Genomic DNA, 14,737 nt, shown 5'->3' with positions numbered 1-14,737 from the left:
AGCTGTACAGCATTCTGTTTGGATGTTCCGTAATTGATTTAACCTTATTGATGGATACTTCGTTTGTCTCCAAGTCGTTTGCTACTGCATAGAGTGCTGCATTGCTTAACCTTGTATGTATGTCATTTTGCACGTGGGCAGACATCTCTTTGCAGGATAAATTCCCAGAAGTGGACTTGAGTCAAAGGGGGGATGTAATTCTGAACATTCTTGCCGGGTTACTCACCATGTAATTCACCAGTGACTTAATCTCATCCATTTGAGCCCCGCGTGTATTCCATCTTGTGTTTCTGCAGTCATTTAACTAGCCCCCTATAGATGGGCAGGTAAATTGTTTCCAGATTTTTGCTAATAGAAATAATACTTGGTACTGCGAACACTTTGTACCATCCCACTGGGTGTCATGACCATAACTGTCCTTCTGTTTGGGGACCTGACCAAGCAGCCCATCTACCTAGAAGTCTACAGCTGTTTAGATGGAATTTCTTTTGCTACAAAGCCACTGCATCCACACTCTCTTGCTAGCCCTCATGTGCCACAGATCCCCGGCCTGATCTGTGACGTAAAGTCTGGCTACAGTGGGGTGGGCTTCTTGGGTGCTCTGGAGTAAAAGTGAGGTGAGGCAGGTGAAAGGTCAGGACCAACCTTGGGCACACCTGCAGCAACAACTAGAGAAAGCGAGGGAGCACCTCGGAATCACCTGGGGCGGGGGGGGTGGTGCATTCTAGAAACCCACTATGCCTGGATGCAACTGCCCCGGATTCCAACTTAGATGGTCAAGTTAACAGTCACCGGAAGTTAAGCATAGACAGAGCTGGAGGGCAGCAGCACTCTTGTGTAGAGTAGGTGTCAGGGTAAATAAACAAGTTTAGGTTATTCTGGAAGGTGTTTTTTCAGCATCAATCAAAATGTTAAATATGTAAATCTTTTGGCTGAGCAATACAACTTCTGGGACATGTTCCTGAAGAATTACCTGGACATGTTCACAAAAGGTATGTCTTTATTGCAGTGTTATTTGAGAAGACAGGGCGGAGAATAACAACCTGAATATTAATCGATTAAGAGCCTGATTCAATAATGTATATGTTTATATTTTAATGTAGCCATTAAAAAAGCACGAAGTGGCCACATACGTGCTGACTAAAAGATAGCCATGATGGATTATAAGTGAAAAAATGGTGGTGGGGCACTAGTGTAATGGAATACTATACAGCAGTGAAAAATGAATTGATCAAAACTACGCTTATCAACATGGATGAATCTCACAAAATGTTGAACGAAAGGAAAGGAAAGGAAGGAGCAGGTTGCAGGAGGGTTCACATATAAAGTTTTAAAACAGGTTGCACAATATATTGTTCAGAGATATTGACACATAATAAATGCACACAATAATAATAATAGTAAAATATACATAATGCACATAATAAATGAGAATGCTCAAGGCCAAATTCAGGACGGTAGTTACTCCCAGGAGGTGGAGAAGAAGAAGGAGAGGATGGTAGGGAGGAACAAACAGAGATTGACTGTACTGGTTTGCCTTCTATTTCTTAAGCTAAAGGTGTACACACATGGGTATTGTTGCCTTAGTCTTCAGCTCTTTCTGAATGGCTGGAATATTTCAAAACGCACTTCTTAGTAAGTGCCAGAGCAGTATATACGATGTCATAACTCTGTGAATATTTAGATCGACAGTGACAACAGTGCTTTGTGACGGCTGACAGCTGCTCTGTGAGCCGTGCTGGACACTCATGGGCTCATCTTACTCTCTGACAAGCCTAAGGGATAAGGCTGGTGTGATCCCACCTTACAGATGAGAACAGGGAGGCCCAGAGAAGGGAAGGGACTGTCCAGGGTCTCGTGGGCAGTTAGCGGCAGGCTGAGTCTGGAACCCAAGCAATTCTGACTTCAACCCCACACTCCTATGTGCTGTCACACCTTTTAAGGTGAAAATGCTTTATTATTTTTATATCAATACATTTTATTTGGAGATTGAACAAGATCCTATTAACAGGGGTTCCCTTTGGAAGGTAGGACTGGTGGATGGGTCGGGGTGGTACAGGGCTGATACTTCTGATTTTACACCTTTCAGGTATTCTTGCATTTTTCAGATTAACTGTGTTATGTGGAAAAGAGGAAAGGACACAGGAAACAAGGTCAGAACGTGTCTAATCCTACCCCAATTTGCTCTATGATCTTGGACAGGTCACTTCCTCTTTCTGAGGTTTGATTTTTGTTTTCATCTATAAAATGGGAAAAACAAAATGCCAAGTTCACAGAACTGTTTGGAGGTTGGAATGAGATCGCAGCTGGGAATGCACTTTGCAGAGTGTCAGTCACCATCTGAATGTCAGTGTTGTTAGCCCGGGCATAGGTAGAGGGCTCTGACTGAGGCACTAGATGAAACCCCACGGCACCCGAAGCCCACCCCCATCTCTGCCCTTTCTGCCCCAGAAAGTCTTCTCAAAGTCCAGAGGGTCCTTGTTCCCGCAGGGCTGAGTGAGCTGGGTGAGCTGGGTCCTCTCTGGCTGAAAAGAATGGGTTGTATTCATCAGCTCTGGCTATTTGCTGTCCAAGGTGAACCTCTGGATGCTAGCACCTATTGCCTGTGTCTGGCACATAGTAGGTGCTCGCTGAATGAATGAATGATCAAATGTGAGTGGGAGAAAGAAATACAGCCCTCACTTATGTCAGTGTCCTTATCTGTAAAATGGGGATTAGCCGAAGACCTTCTCCGCCCTAAAATTCAATGATTTAAGCAACACAAAGCAGTTCAACCCCAGGAATGGGAGGGAAAGTCTGTTCAGTTCTGGGGGCAGTACCAATGGTCATCAATGAGAGGGTCTTTTGCTCCCCCCGCCCCCGCCCAAGGGACATTTGGCAATGTCTGGAGTCATTTCTGATCGTCACACAGGGGGTGGGGGGAGGTTGCTACTGGCCTCTAGAGAGTGGAGACCAGGGTTGCCGCCCAACATCCTGCAGTGCACAGGACAGCTCTGCCCCCCAGCAAAGAATTATCCAGCCCAGATGTAGACGGCACGGAATGAACTGACATTCTTTGTTTCTGGTTTTGTCTGATGTGCTTTGATGTGGTTTTCCAAGCCTCGAATAGCCTTGTGTTGTTATGGCTGCTAACATGCTGTGTGACCCTGGGCAGCCCATTTTCCCTCTCTGGACCTCAAGTCCTTCCTCTGGGCACTTTGTAACCAGGAACTCTGGGACACTTTCCATCTATAAGAGGTGACATTTCGTTTTTGGTTTTGTCCCTGTGGGGGCCAAGCAAACCCACCAGCGTGGGCTGAGCAAGTCCTTATTGTGGAAGGTGAAGAAAGCACCACTGAATTAGATATGAATATTGTTGATGAGAACAGTGACTAACATTTTTGTACTGCCATTTATCAGAAAGCTATCCATTGATCCACCTGCCATTCCTACTTCCTAAAAGTAGTCACTTTGATTACTAATTCACGAGTCCAGTGAGACGAGAGTTACCATCATCCCCACCGGAAGACTGCATCCCAAAGGGGTTCAGTGACTAGTGAATGAAGCAATTCTGTGATTACAAATATTTGTCTGCTTTCCCTCCTCCTCTCCATCACAAGGCAGCATTTAAACCCTGCTCTTTTCATAAAAATTTTTTTCACTTAAGAAAGTTTTGAATACTTCTTATGCACATTTTAGAAAATGTCAAAAAGTAGAAGGAAGAAAACACATCACTGAAAGGCCCGCCACCCAGAGGCAACCAGGATCGCACTTGGGGGCCTTTCCTCCAAGTCAAAAGATGACTCTCTGATTGCGATTTGTTTGAGTTGGTTGTGTCTAGTCGTTCGCATCCACACCATAGAGTTTTACGTCTTGCTGTTTTCGCAGAACGTTATAGCAGAAGCATCGTCCGGCTTCTGTTTGCTCCACTTCTCCTTCTATCCCTTCGTGCCTGCGTGATGTGCTATTGCTTAGAATCCAGGCTCTTCCTGGCCATTCTGCTGCGGGCATTTAAGATACAGATCTTCAGCTTCAGAGCTTCAGAACTTGTGCTTTTTCGACTTCAGTGGGATGCTTCCCCATCTAACCTCCCATCTCCCCATCAACGTTAGAAAAAAGAGAGAGAGAGATGTGTTTCCCCCACAACTTGGGTAGCAGAACAAATGCTCAGTTGCCTTCAGCGTTGCTCCATTCTGTCTTGAGAGAGAAAAGCAGCATAAGGATGTAATTAAAGCTCTGTCTCTTCGGTTTGGTACCCGTATTGGGTTATCGCTGTGCGTCTGCCTTCCTAACTTCTTTTTTTTTTTAATCGAAGTATAGTTGACTTACAATGTTGTGTTAATTTCTGCTGTACAGCAAAGCGATTCAGTTATATATATTCTCTCTCTCTTTTTTTTTTTTTCTTGGCTGTGTTGGGTCTTCGTTTCTGTGTGAGGGCTTTCTCTAGTTGCGGCGAGCGGGGGCCACTCTTCATCGCGGTGCGCGGGCCTCTCACTGTCGCGGCCTCTCTTGTTGCAGAGCACAGGCTCCAGACGCGCAGGCTCAGCAATTGTGGCTCATGGGCCTAGTTGCTCCGCGGCATGTGGGATCCTCCCAGACCAGGGCTCAAACCCGTGTGCCCTGCACTGGCAGGCAGATTCTCAACCACTGCGCCACCAGGGAAGCCCAGTTATATATATTCTTTTTCATATTCTTTTCCATTACGGTTTATCACAGGATATTGAATATAGTTCACTGTGCTATACAGTAGGACCTTGTGTTATGCCTTCCTAACTTCTTGAATGCAGGGACCGTGTCCTAGAGTGTTGACTCTCCCATGCTGAGGGCCAACCAGCCAAGAGAGTCAGCACCCAGTGCTTTCACTCATCAATTGATTGACAGCATTCCAGTGGGGGCACTGAACACCCACGATAAAGAGAGAACCAGCCAGACGTGACTACGATGATTGAAAAAGTTAAGTGCTATGGGAAAGAGGAGTTAATTTAACCCGGTGGTCACTGGGGCCCCAGGAGAAGCAGGCCTGTTTGAGCAAGTGAAGTCTCTGGACCTCTGAGGCCATGGAATCCAGTTTTGGCCAATTCCCCCTGGGATGTGGTTTCACGTGGCACTCACTTGGCCAGCGTCCCAGCCGAGAACAAAGGCCGGGTCTCATGGGCTGCATGCCTTGCAGATCACAGAATATACTCATCTGTCTTGAACATGGCCTTCAGTTTGGAGGCAGCCAGCAAGACCCCAGCGTGTGTGAGCTCTGAAGAGTAAGAAGAGGCATCGGGGGCAGGGAGATGAATTTACATGGTGCATATTGCAACTCTTCTTGGGAGTCAGGTGTTCAGTGAGAAAGGGCTGACGCAGTCCAGTGGATCCGCTTCCTAAAACGCTTTCTAGCTGCTGAGCTTGGCACCAGTTTTTCCCTGGGGACCCCGGAGGTGGCAGCAGTGATTGCGGGAGGGGGGAGGAAGTTGACTACAGGGTCCTCTTTCTTGAATTTCCTTCTGCTTTTCTTGGCTGTGCTGGGTCTCAGTGGGCTCGGAGGAGATCCAGATGTGATGGGTCTGGCAGAGGAGACCAGACCCATCCGGTCTGGTTAAAATTCGTATTTTAACCAGGAACGTGTTGGGGTTGGGGGGTGCCATCTGGGGGGTTGAAAAACGCTGTAGCCCACCCAGCAGAAACACAAACAGACCAAGGGTTTAGAGAGAGGGGTTTTGCGGGGAGAGGCCAATTCAAGCTGAGGAGAGGCTGCAGTTGGTAATGCTCTGTATTTCTTGAAGGCTAGCAGCGTGGTCTTTGCCATCAGGAAAACCAAGGTTTGAAACCCAGCTTTGTTGTACGACCTTGGAAAGTTATTTAATATCCGAAAGCCTCCATTTGCCCATCCGTAAAATAGGAATAATGATTTCTAATTAATAAGGGTGAGAAAGATTTAAGTGAGGTAATGAATACGAAGCGTGTAGCACATGCCTTTGCACATATTCAGCACTCAATAAAGTGATCAGAAATAAAATGTTATAAATATCACTCTTATTATAGCCAAGGCACGTTGATGTGCTTTATGTCATTTGTAATCTTTTATCACCTTTGACACAACTTGTTTTCCAGGTATTTCTATCTCTCACTCCCTCTTCCACTTCCTCTCTCTCCTCCAGCCCCTTGTGATCAAGGGGACATTTTTGTGGAAAGACTGGCTGAAACTAATGTAGCCACAGGACCCAACAAAACTCACAAGCTAGTGTCAGGACTGAGGTTGTCACTTGGCCCTTTTTAGCAAGATTACCAACAAGCTCTAAGAATAATTGCCAATTACCTGATTGTTTCAAAAATCAACAGTCAGAGCTGGAAGGACCCTTAGATTTTATCTAGTCTGGCTGCCCATTTGACACACAGAGAGAAGAGGAAACCCACCCAGTAATGATGGGGAGTAGTGACCAAGACAGGACCACTATCCGGGTCCCCCAACCCCTGGTTGCATCCAAGCTCTGTGCATCAAATCACAGCTGGGTCTTGGGAGCCAGGTGTCCTGAACCCTCATCCTTGATTGTTTTTGTCTCATCACCTTCTCACTTGACAGTCCACAAAGATGGTCAATACCAATCATTTGATAAAAGTGACTGTGAGCATAAAAGTCACAGCTTTCAAGCAGGCCCACAACTGATCTGATCCTATGAGGTAGATGGAGTATCTCTACTACACAAAAGAGGCTTAATGGACTTGCCCAGGTTCACGCAGCTAGTAACTGTCAAAGGCAGGATTTGAACCCAGGTCTAACCCCAAAGCCTCAACGCTTCCCACCTTGGACCAGGAAACCTGCCTGGCGCCTGAATGACCTGGATCTGTCCTCAGGTCATCCACACACCCTCTCCTCCCTGATGTCTGCTTCTGCCCCAGTGCCATCGTCGGCCTGGAATGTACACTGGCTTGGTAATCAATGTTACACAACAGGAATATTTGTTGATGCCAGTTGCAAACCGTTGCAGTCTAGATAGATTAAGCCACTGTCGCTGCCGACTCCATGAAAGTAAAAGAGCCTTTCCAACGGCTACGGAAATAAATTTAAATGACAGTGCTGAGGGGACCTGAGACTGTGGCTGAGTGAGTGTCTTTCTGCGGAAAATTGACAAGGACAGCTATCAGTCCTTTGTCCCCAGGACGTAATTCCTCTCTATCTCAAGATCATCATCGGGAACGTTCTGACTGCTCCAGCCCCCTGCTGAGGGCGCAATTACAATGACAAGAGTATAAAAAACGATGACGGATATAGCAGCGGATACATACTGGGCACTCTGTGGGTGAGGGACCCACATGTACGTACATGTACGTATGCTTTCCATAATCAACCTCTTGAACGATGAAAACCCTATGAAATAGGGGGCAATAGCCCCATTTTACAGCTGAGGAACCTGAGGCTCAGAGAGGTGAAGCCATTTGCCAGCTTGCAGTTGGCAGAACTGGGTCTCAAATAAGTAGATGCAGCTGCTTTCAGGCATAATTCTGCTAAACAGTAGCCTGGGCCAGCCCTTATTTAAAATTATTAGGTGGTTTTCCTTTCAAGACAAAAATAAATCACAAGGAGTCAGCAGGACATACAAGGCCCACCAGAGCCTGGCCCCGACCTCCCTACCTCACCAGCTCTCTCTCTAATCACCCTCCACCTCTGTCCCCTGTTCTCTTTCATTCCTCTTTTGCACTCACCTCAGCCAGGCCTCGGGTCTTCCCACATCCCTCTATTCTAAACCTGCCTCATGATTCTGGATTCTCAAATCTTCATGTGTTTCCCACAAGGTCACTTGTACATTATTTAGTTAAAACAAAAAAAATCTAACTCCCCCAATCCCAGGATAATATAGCCCTGAGTCAGGGCACACAGCTTAGAGAAGAGACTGTGGATTGGTTACAGCCCCACTCATCCTCTTAGTGGGATAGCCGTGTGCAGTGAGCAAACTGCCCGGCTGTACATGGTGGTCCTGCCCCACAGACTGGGTTAGGGGCCTGTCCTCTTAGCACACAAAGCTTTTCTCTTTCTAAGCGTTTATCACATCAAATATGATTATTTCTACTTTCTTATTCCCCCTCCCAGGGCATATGTAACTGGACTGTGAAATTCTTGCGCCCTTGGTTTCTGTAGCTCTAATGCTTAGCTCAGGCTGGCCATGATCAACCCGGTTGGGAAAAGGAAGTAAGAAAGGAAGGGAAGAAGGAAGGAAGGAAAGGAGGCAGCCCCACATTGGTTGATTGGGCTGTACCAGCATCCTCGCAAGCCTTGGGTACCACCTTAGGAGGGCCACCCTCAGAGTCTGCCAGGTGAGGACCTAAAGCCCCCGGCCCCAAGCTAACTGGTGTCCATTCTCTTTCCAAGATGTGCCACTGGAGGGAGATGCTGGCCCTTCAGGTACTTACTTTCTGCCCTCGGAAGCCCTGGGGAGCAGCAGTCTGAGCCAAGAGACCCCCAAAGAGAGAGTGACCACGGCCCCTCTGAATCCAGCGCAGTCAGGGGACGAGCTTCGCAAGCCAGAGTTGGAAGGGATGGTCCCCTCTGCACCTCAAGACCCGGCGGCCGCATCCATGCTGCTTCCGCTTCCGGAGGAACCCGGCACCAGGCATGCCTTCCCCCCCACGAAGAAGCCGCCTTCGCTCAAGCAGGTGAACTTGACCAGGAAGCAGCTGAGGCCGAAGGCCACCACCACAGCAGCTGTGCAGAGGGCGGCGTCCCAGCCAGCATCCTCGGGCCTGGGTCTCCTCTCCTCTGCCACGGAGAAGCCCCGCCCACCTGGGGACCAGGGCCCCGTGGCCTCCGCAGGGGAGGAGACCCACCCACTGTCGCTGTCATCGGAGGAGCCCCTCTGGCTGGAGCGGAAGGAAGGTGCAGTCCCCACGACGCCCGCGCCCCTACAGATCGCCCCCTTCACCTCGCAGCCGCTGGTGGCCCACACGCTCCCCCAGAGCCCCGACCCCGGGGCGCCCGCCGTGCCTGAGGAGGCCCACGAGGCTCCCCCAGGGGATGCCAGCCCCATGACCCTGATGGACAAATGTGAGAACGAGCTGACCGGGTCGGCCTCGGAGGAAAGCCAGGAGACCACGACGTCCACCATCGTTACCACCACGGTCATCACCACCGGGCAGGCCCCAGGTGTGCATCCCCCAGCGCCTCCAGCCCTCCCAGAACTGCGATGAGGCACCTGCTGTGTGCAGGGCATGGGAGAGGGGGGCCGGGGAGGTCCACGCCCCACCATTGGTTACCATCTATGAAGCCCTAGCTATGAGATTGACCCTGTGGCCCAGAATTAATATCCCTATTTTAGAGATGAGACCCCTGAGACCGTAAGACATTGAGCACCCTGCCCAATGCCACACAGCTAAACAGCGGGATTCAAAACCTTTCATCTTGGAACAGAATCCTTTTGTCTGCCTAGAAGGCCCTAGCCTTTCAAGGTGCTTTTGCTTTTACCGTTACATGAACTTGATAAAATGCACGTCTGTGTTCCAGTCTTTCTTCTATCTTTTTTTCCATCTTCAAACACAGGAGAGAGACATCAGCTGTCAATCATACATTGATTTTGGACAAATGCAGTGCGGCCGCTCAGGAAAGAGTATGAGCTCTAGGTTTGACTCCTGCTCGCTGTGTGAGCTTGGCCCAGATGCGCACCCTCTCTGAGCTTTGCTTATCTCTGAGATGAGAATGAAATATCAGTCCCTTCGAGGATGAGTGGGGTCACCCCTGTAGACCGATGAGGTGCCTAGCAGCATGTAGTAAGTTATCATTCTATGTCAGATGCTGCTATTTGATTATCATGTTGATTCTGGAGCTGAAGGAGAATGAACAGCAGTGGGAGGAGTGGGGACAGGAGAACACAGGTGTGCCCAGAGGCCCTGTTCCAGCCCACAGCCCATCTGAGAGATGACATCTGAGCTGTTCTCCGTGTCCTAATGACAGTGCTTTCCTCCAGCTCTCTGCAGTGTGAGTTTCTCCGATCCTGAAGGGTACATCGACTCCAGTGATTACCCACCGCTGCCCCTCAACAGCTTCCTGGAGTGCACGTACAACGTGACAGTCTACACTGGCTATGGGGTGGAGCTCCAGGTAACCCCAGAAAGGCGCCCTGCAGTGGCTGCCTCTTCCAGCAGGAAGTCTCTTAAGGATTGTCTGAGTCAGGCTTGTTTTTATCATCCTAACCAGTTTGTTTCTGGCTTTGCCCTAATGGGGCAATTTAAGCTGGGCTTTGGTGGATGAATAGGAGTTCCCAACTCAGGGCACAGCTGAAATAGCTTGGCACACATGGAGGGAAGGGGATGTGTTGATAAATTGTGAATCATTACACCCAGAAGGAAAGTCCTTTGATATCCTGCTTATCAAACACACACATAGTCATGGAAGCCCCATGTGGCTCATTAGATTCATAAACTTTTGGCTGCAAACTAAGAATGGAAAAGCAGGGTACAGTAGTGCTCATACATCTGGGTTTTAAGTTGCAGCTCTACCAGTTAATGCTGTATGACTTGGGGTAAGGGACTCCAGCTCTCTGAGCCTCAGTTTCCCCATCAGTAAAACAGATGAAAATGTTGCTACTTTACAGAGTTTCAGGGAGGAATAAATATGACAGTGCACAGAGAGCATTCATCCAGAGCCTAAGGGAGAGAGAGCGGGCACTCAGTGCATGTTACCAACTATCCCCACCCTAGTTCCAGGCCATCCCCAACCGACCTCCCCATCTTTAGAAGCACTTTTTGATATGAAGTAAGATGACATGCCAGGAAGTGGTGAACTGTGCAGTTCACTGTCCCACAGAAGAAAGGGTGGAAGTGAAGCGAGAAATGGAGGCCAGTCCCACGTGGTGGCAGACCCTTCCAGGCCGAGGTTAGTACCACGTGGTGGCAGACCCTTCCAGGCCGAGGTTAGTACCACGTGGTGGCAGACCCTTCCAGGCCGAGGTTAGAGGCTGGACGTGTGCTTTTTTCTCATGGGCAGTAAGGAGCCACCAGAAGATTTTAAGCAGAGTCAGTTGTATGACATAAGCAGGACTTTACTTTAGGAAGGTTTTCTGATTGTACAGGGAGGATGAAAGGTAAGCCTCTCGGCAGAACTTGTGTCCAGAGCTTAGCACAGCATGTGGCACATGGTGGGTACTTCGTAAATGTTCATGGAATTAACCTGGAGAAAAGTTGCAGTCCAGCTGATTCTGGCACTTGATGAACACTTTCCTCCACTTGAATAGGCCCACTCTGTCTAATACTGTACGGAGCTTTTTATCAGGCACAGTAGAATTCCTTCATTAGCACCTACTCTGGACCAGTCACAGCAGTGGGGGACAGGGTGGTGTGTAAAGCTGATGCAGAGCCTGCCCTAAAGGAACCTGCCGTTTTGTGATTGAGATAGACACACATGGAAGACATTGGGATGCTTCTCCCAGTGGTCTGTAGTAGATGTTCGCAGTGGATGTTGTAGAATCACAGTGGATGTTGTAGAATCACAGTGGAGAGACAGGCAAGCTCCTTGGCAGTTAGGGAAGGTTTCACGGAGAAGGGCAATTTTAGTGGGGCTTTGACGAATGAGTAGGCGTTCATCAAAGAGAAAAGAGAGTAAGGTGTATGGCCTGAAAGTGGAAGGGCTTGTCAGTAATGCCTGCCTTGCTTACACAAGAGGCAAGGGTCTGGGGTCCCAGGCCCCACTAAGAGAAGGAGAAATATTCATATTGGGAACTGGGGACTGACTAAGGTCCCCACCCCACCCCCGCTCCATTTGTTCAGCATCCTTGTCTGCGAGTAAGGTATCTCCCTTCTTTCTCTCCCAAGCCTGGAAAGTGGACTTGGCAAACCAAGTACATGGAGCTTTGAGAAGGCTCTGCCATTGAAGCCACTATTGAGGAGGATAAGAAAGTGGGCCTGAGAAAGCCCTAGAGATGAGGCCCCCCACGCCCTCACCAGTTTATGCAGAAGGGCAAGAATGTATTCAGTCAGTCTATAAAGATCTATTGAGCACGTACTATGGGCCAGGCACTATTTTAAGCCCTGGGGACCCTGAGCAGCACGGAAGGTTTCCTGCCTCCCTGGAGCTTACCTTCTGGTGAAATGACTTCTGTCTCCCTGGAGATGGGACCTTAGGCACAGGCTGATCAAACCCCTGCCCCCACCTGCCAGCTCCAGAAGACTCTGTCTCGGCTGCCAGCATCCAGAAGCCTCTTTCATGGGACTCAGATAAGGGGGCTAACAGATGCCCTGTCTCAAACATGACTCAGATTCTGTCTGCCCCTACCTGTCTTCAGGTGAAGAGTGTGAACCTGTCCGAGGGGGAGCTGCTTTCCATCCGCGGGGTGGACGGCCCCTCCCTGACCATTCTAGCCAACCACACCCTCCTGGTAGAGGGGCAGGTGATCCGAAGCCCCACCAACACCATCTCTGTCTACTTCCGGACCTTCCAGGACGATGGCCTTGGGACCTTCCAGCTGCACTACCAGGGTAAGATCAGGCTGAGGCTGTTGAGATGTAGCTTTTTTCTCCCTTTCCCTCTGGAGCCAAGGATTCTCACCCTTTTTGTGCCAGGGACCCCCCTCTGGCAGTTTGGTAACACTGTGAACCCCTTCTTAGATTTGTGTTTTTAAGAGCATAAAATATATACAATTCAAAAGGAAGCCATTCATATTTAATAGCAGTTGTCAAAATATTGTTTTCATCTATGATAATCTATGTGCTTCTTTATTAACACATTAAATAATATTTCCCAGTGGCTCTGATAATTACTGTAATTTCAAAGGAGCATAAGAAATATGTCAAGATATTCATTTTGATATGAAAATATCTGATTTCTCTTGGTGACAGAGTCACAGTTTCTGTGACTATGTTACAGATTGTTGCCTACATTTGCGATTGAAGGAAATATCATTGTTAAGTAAAAGGTTAATGAAGAATAAGCAAGCCGCTTTTTCCCATTCAAGTTCATGTCTCCTGAATCTGACACACAAATCCCATGAGAGTCCATGGGTTTCTGGGAAAGAGCCTCTGCTACTGGAGTCCTTCTCTCTTTTTTCTTCTTCTCCACTGTTTCTTTCTTTCCTTTTTGTCTGTTTCCAGTCTCCTCTCTTTTGTTTTCTGTTCACCTTTCTCCTCTTTTCTCCTCCCTCTTTTCTTTCTTCCTTCATATCTTTCTTTCCTCCCCTCCCTCTCTTCATTCCCACCCCCATTCTCTCTTCCTTCTCTCTCTCTCTCTCTCTCTCTCTCTCTCTGTCTCTGTCTCTCTCTCTCTCATTTCAGTGTCATCCCATTTTTCCCACCTCCTGGGCGGTTCCCAAGACCTCCGGTTACTTCCCTTACCAGGAGCTCCCCCTGGATACTTGCCAAGTATATGACGGGGAAGGGGAGCCCTTAGCCATACCATGGGAGATTGAAAGCCGTCCACATTTACGTCACATTGACTAAGTGTCTGGAAAAACAATTCATTTAAAAATTTCCCCTTGGATGTTTCTGAAACAGATGGGTGACTGTATACAGGAGTGTCCGTTTCCTCACACCTTCTCAATAATGCAGACTACCGTCTGTTGTCTTTGTTAATTAAAAAATGCAAAAAATAGCTCATTGAGCCATGAGCTTGAATTTAGTCCTTCTCATGGGAACTGGGAATGCAGATATCCTAGGCTACAGCAGAGGTCAGACCATAGTCTAGTGGTGGAGCTAGGATGGATTCAGCACCCTTTTATGAAAATGAAACTCAAGGAGCTCAACGTGGTCACGTACACCCTTCTACCACCCCGTCCAGTGAGCTCTGTGCACCAGATATTGGGCTAAGGAGGCTCTTCTGTGGCATTTCACATGTAATCCTTACTGCCACCTGTGAAACAGGGACGATCACAGAGAGGAGAGTGAAGTTCAGGACACTGTGTCACTTTCTCAAGGTCACACAGTTTCTGAGTGATGAAGTAAGAGAATGTAAGCTCACATCCATCTCCCTCAGAGCCCAAGCCCTTACCTCCCAGGACAGTTGTTTCCAAGCTTTCATATCTTGGGCATTTCCTGAAGAACTGGTTATTCTAACTCTGGTCCAAGAGCCTGTATTTTTATCAGACACCTAAGCTGTTCGTGCAGGTGAGACTAACCTACCTGGGTGATCCTGTCCCTCCTGTGATCAAGGAGAAGGCCATTCTGTCTCCAGGGAGAGATGGGAACACATTTGTCACCCCAAACCTGCTGTCTCTGATTAGTCAGGGTGGGGAGCTTTGAGCCTAGAAAAAAGTGCTCATCTGGCAGTCTCAGCACCACGTGATCAACTCGAGTCACAAAAATACCCTCCTCCAGCACTCCAGGGTCCTTAGGGACCTCATCTTTTCTCCTCAGCAAAAATTGACTCCCGGGATGTGGGTCACGTTCTTTGTCTCCCCCTCTGAGAGATGACTGTCTGCCCCTGCATTTCTTCCCAGCCTTCATGCTGAGCTGCAATTTTCCCCGCCGGCCCGACTACGGGGATGTCATGGTGATGGACCTGCACTCAGGTGGGGTGGCCCACTTCCACTGCCACCTGGGTTACGAGCTCCAGGGTGCCAAGACGCTGACGTGCATCAATGCCTCCAAGCCCCACTGGAGCAGCCAGGAACCCATCTGCTCAGGTACATGCCAGCCTCAGCCAGACTAAACACAGATGGTCCACTTAAGAGGGGAGGGACCAGCCCCCAGGGTATGAAGATTGACCTTAGGGAAGAGATTCCTCCAAATACAGATGGCTGCTGCCATTTAAAGTTTTGTTATATGATAAAATTGACCATTAGTGACATTTAGTACA

General features: G+C 48.5%; 1 protein-coding gene across 1 annotated transcript in view; it reads left to right on the top strand.

The window, feature by feature from the left end:
- The first annotated feature begins 955 nt into the window (after positions 1 to 955).
- The window catches only part of SEZ6L (seizure related 6 homolog like), an 82,420-nt gene continuing 68,638 nt past the window's right edge, over positions 956 to 14,737 (top strand). Inside the window, exons 1-6 of the mRNA XM_068562428.1 lie at positions 956 to 992; positions 2,452 to 2,505; positions 8,333 to 9,103; positions 9,921 to 10,054; positions 12,234 to 12,426; positions 14,379 to 14,564. Of these exons, the coding sequence (XP_068418529.1) occupies positions 956 to 992; positions 2,452 to 2,505; positions 8,333 to 9,103; positions 9,921 to 10,054; positions 12,234 to 12,426; positions 14,379 to 14,564 (1,375 nt within the window). The remainder of the gene's footprint in view (positions 993 to 2,451; positions 2,506 to 8,332; positions 9,104 to 9,920; positions 10,055 to 12,233; positions 12,427 to 14,378; positions 14,565 to 14,737) is intronic.

The sequence above is a fragment of the Eschrichtius robustus genome, chromosome 14 (genome assembly GCF_028021215.1).
Source record: "Eschrichtius robustus isolate mEscRob2 chromosome 14, mEscRob2.pri, whole genome shotgun sequence".
NCBI classification, from domain to species: Eukaryota; Metazoa; Chordata; class Mammalia; order Artiodactyla; family Eschrichtiidae; genus Eschrichtius; species Eschrichtius robustus.
This window is presented reverse-complemented; position numbering and strand designations above follow the sequence as displayed.